At 59.5% G+C, this 4,086-nt stretch overlaps 1 protein-coding gene across 1 annotated transcript in view; it reads left to right on the forward strand.

The window, feature by feature from the left end:
* Nucleotides 1-636: 636 nt before the first annotated feature.
* The window catches only part of XYLT2 (xylosyltransferase II), a gene marked incomplete at its 5' end in the record, with an annotated part of 6,238 nt that continues 2,788 nt past the window's right edge, over nt 637-4,086 (forward strand). Inside the window, 6 exon segments of the mRNA XM_010288285.1 lie at nt 637-1,108; nt 1,598-1,773; nt 2,134-2,336; nt 2,744-2,824; nt 2,978-3,194; nt 3,607-3,783. Of these exon segments, the coding sequence (XP_010286587.1) occupies nt 637-1,108; nt 1,598-1,773; nt 2,134-2,336; nt 2,744-2,824; nt 2,978-3,194; nt 3,607-3,783 (1,326 nt within the window).

The raw sequence follows: 4,086 nt of genomic DNA on the forward strand, positions 1-4,086 counted from the left end.
GAAAGGAGCACAGGCAGGACCTGGTTCGATGCCTCTAGTGCGTTTAGCCTCAGAGAGTGCAGCTGCGGCTGCCTGGGACCCTGTCTCCCAGACAGATGTGTTGGGCTTGGGCTCAGCATGAGCTTGGCAGGGAGGAGCTGGTCCATTTGCCTCCCAGTAAAATAACCACTGCCAGCCAGAGCAGGCCTGTGCTTGTCCCCACTGTCTGGGGGTGCTCCTGCCCACACAGGACCCCCAAGGGTGGCTGGTGCAGGCACAAGTGACCTTGGCCATTGAGTCTCACGGCAATCCCAGTGGCAGAGAGCAAGACCCTCTTTGTGCGTCTGGCATGCTGTGACCATGGGGTCTGCAAATCAGGGTCTCCCTTGCTGGCGTATAGAGGGGTGTCCCCATGAGGGGGGCACAGGACTGTGCAGGGAGGTGCTGTGGGGTCTTAGCCTGGGGTTTTAGGTGGCAGATGGGTGGTGTAATGGACTCCTTTGCTGCATGGTCGCTGCTTCTGGAACACCTGGCATGTTGCAGCATGGACTGGGAGCATTGAGCACTGAGGAAAGGGATGCTCTGGGGAGCAGAGGGAAGCAGATCCAAGTTAATGCTGTCTGTCCTCTCTTCTGCATCCACCTGGAACTGAAATAGGAGCGGCAGAAAAAAGCCAGGTTGCCCGAGAGCAGCGACGGCTCCAAGGACTCAGACAGCTCAGCGGGGCGCCGGGGCAGCGCCAGCCGGAAGCATGGGCGATGGCGGGGACGACCAGACAGCCCCGGGGTGCTGGTGTCCAAGGTGGTGAGGGCTGTCACAGCAAGACACAAACCAGGACGGAGGCTGCCAGCTGTGCCGGACTCCTCCAGCCAGAGGAACCTGACAGAGCCACGTGGGGAGGCCCAACTGGCCGTCTTCCAGCAGGGCGACACGGGCAGTGTGGAGGGGGCTCCCCAGCCCACCGAGAACAGCTTCACCCCCAAGTGTGAAATCACGGGCAAAGACGCCCTCTCAGCACTGGCCCGGGCCAGCAGCAAGCAGTGCCAACAGGAGATTGCCAACGTGGTGTGTCTGCACCGGGCTGGCAGCCTCATGCCCCAGTCTGTGCCTCGCCACTGCCAGCTCTCGGGTGAGTGCTGCTGGGGTGCTCCTGGTCGCCCCTGGGCATTGGGAATATCCCAGCCAGGCGCATGTCACCTTTCTTATGTCACCAGACTGTCCCACCTGGCAAAAAGCAGCCTCAGTCTGTCACTGATTCCCAGATTACTGCTGCCTCTCTAATCCAATCAAAGCTGTGCCAGCCTCCTTAAGCTGGGCTGTGTGTCCTGACCTGTGGTGCCTGCAGATGTCAGAGCCAGGCCCAGCTGCATCTTCTGTTTTGAGGGACCACAGTAGGACAGCCCCCCCGCTTTCCCAACATGTCCCTGTCAATTTAACGCAAGGGGCTGTGTGCGCCACTGTGCCCTGGCACTGCAGCCTCATGGGCTTTGCCCAAGGCTGAGCTCTTCCCTGCTGTCCCTGGCCTTGCTCAGGTGTCCTGGTTTATCAGGAGCTCCAGGTGCTGTGGTGGTGGGTGCAAGGCCGGGGGCAGCTGACAGCCCTCTCCCTCCCTGTGCAGGCAAGGTCAGCCCCGTCATCCAGTGGGACGAGAGCCGGCTGGAGCAGGTGCCCCCCAGCAAGCCCGTGCGCATTGCCTACATGCTGGTTGTGCACGGCAGGGCCATTCGCCAGCTGAAGCGGCTCATCAAGGCTGTGTACCACCAGCAGCACTTCTTCTACATCCACGTCGACAAGGTGTGCAGGGGGGACAAGAGAAAGGGAGATGCTAATTGTGCCCAGATCGGTCACTGGGATGGGGCGCAGAGCTGGGGCGCAGAGCTGGGGCGCAGGTGGGCGGTGAGCAGAGGTGTAGCATCCACTTTGTCAGAGGGAGTGGCTGTGTAGGGTTTGTCCTCGCTGCTGGTGGAGCTGTGACCCTCCCATCCCTATTTCCACAACCCCAGAGAAGCAGGATCTATCCCTCCTGCCCAGAGCAGTCTTGTCTTGCCGCTCTCCTCCCTGCGGAGGCTGCTGTAAGGGCTGACCCTGGGCTGGCAGCACGGAGGCCCCGGGAAGATGGGTTCCCCGCTGACCCGGAGCCGTGTTCCCTGGCAGCGCTCCAACTACCTCCATCGTGAGGCGGTGGAGCTGGCCCAGCACTACCCCAACATCCGCGTGACGCCGTGGCGCATGGTGACCATCTGGGGAGGTGCCAGCCTGCTGAAGATGTACCTGCGTAGCATGAAGGACCTGCTGGAACTGGCCGAGTGGCCCTGGGACTTTTTCATCAACCTGAGTGCCACCGACTACCCCACAAGGTGAGGACCTTGCTGGGGCAGGGGAGGATGATGGAGGTGTTTGGGATGCGTGATGCTGCAGCAGCCTTGGGAGGAGCAGGGATCTGGGGCAAGATGGGGTTGGAGATTGCACCCACGTGCTGGTGATGATGCTGCAGGGCCAGGCTGGTCCATCTCTGCAGAGGAGCCCAGCCAGTACCTTGGAGGCAGTTTTTTCCTGTGGTCTGGGTGTTGCAGAGGAATGTGCATGTGAGGCGCCAGACAGCAGAGGGGGACATGTCTGTATCTCCCCAGCGATGGGACCAGGGTTTGAGTCAGCACCTAGCAAGCAGCCTTAGGCTCTTTTTGTCTGGTGGCTCTTTCAGAGTGAATGTTTACTGGGCTGTTTTACCCCAGGGGCTGTTAATGCTTTCTAATTTGCACCTCAGGACCAATGAGGAGCTGGTGATGTTCCTGTCCAAATACCGAGATAAGAACTTCCTGAAGTCTCATGGCAGAGACAACGCCAGGTAATCCCAGCTAGAGGCAGAGCTGAGCTGGAGGAAGAGAAAAAGGAGGGATTTCAAAAAAGAACTGAAACATTTAGGGCAGGGGGGATGTTCTGGATGTAGCTGCACCCAGCAAAGTGGGTGACACCCCTAACCCCTCGTCCCCGTGCCCAGGTTTATCAAGAAGCAGGGCCTGGACCGTCTGTTCCATGAGTGTGACTCCCATATGTGGCGGCTGGGCGAGCGCCACATCCCCGAGGGCATCGTCGTGGATGGGGGTTCCGACTGGTTCTCACTGACGCGCAGCTTTGTGGAGTACGTGGTCTACGCCGACGACCAGCTGGTGTCCCAGCTGCGCCAGTTCTACACCTACACGCTCCTGCCAGCCGAGGTGGGTGCTGGCTGCAGGGCACAGGCTGGGTTTTCTTCCCACTGTACTTAACATGTCTGTCCCACTTCATCCCCACCCTGGGTAGCTGTGAAAGGCAGTCCTTTGTGCAGGCAGCTTTATTGCTTCCCTTTTGCCCAGACCTAGGTATGAAAGAGGGGAGAGAGGAGCGGGCAGACCAAGGGTGATGTTTATATCCAGCCCTGCTTTAGCTCCAGATGCCCCTCTGGGCCAGATGAGGGCTGATGTAGGTGCAACAGCCTCGTCTCTTAAGCTGTGCTGGGAACAGGGATGGGTTTCTTCTCGGACACTGTCGAGGCCTGTCCCCTTCCTCTGAGTGAGGGGTGGGGCTTCTCCTTTAACAGTCTGTCCTCCATCCCCACTGAGTCTCCTGTCCCTTCTCTGCTGTGCACAGTCCTTCTTCCACACAGTCCTGGAGAACAGTCACGCCTGTGAGACGCTGGTCGATAACAACCTCCGAGTGACCAACTGGAACCGGAAGCTGGGCTGTAAGTGCCAATATAAACACATAGTCGACTGGTGCGGGTGCTCCCCAAATGACTTCAAACCCCAGGACTTCCTCCGGCTACAGGTGAAAAAGATCCTCCTTTCTCCTCCCGCTCTCTTCCCCTCTCCCTGTGTGCCTCCCCTCTGAGGTCCCCTATGGGCGCACCCCTGGGTGCAATGCCAGCTGCTGCGCATACCTGCATGAGCCTCACCCCAGCCCCGCCAGGGACAGGAGCAGGATTGGCTCCCCAGCCCCAGTGGGGCTCGGCACAGACGTGTCCCTAAATGCTCGGGCAGCAGGATTATGCTGACTGTTCTGCCCAGCAGCCAGGCTTTTGCTTGCAATGCTGCTCCTCTTCCCAGACTTTCTCTCGCATTTTCCTGCTCT

This window comes from Phaethon lepturus, unplaced genomic scaffold (genome assembly GCF_000687285.1).
Source record: "Phaethon lepturus isolate BGI_N335 unplaced genomic scaffold, ASM68728v1 scaffold36335, whole genome shotgun sequence".
NCBI lineage: Eukaryota > Metazoa > Chordata > Aves > Phaethontiformes > Phaethontidae > Phaethon > Phaethon lepturus.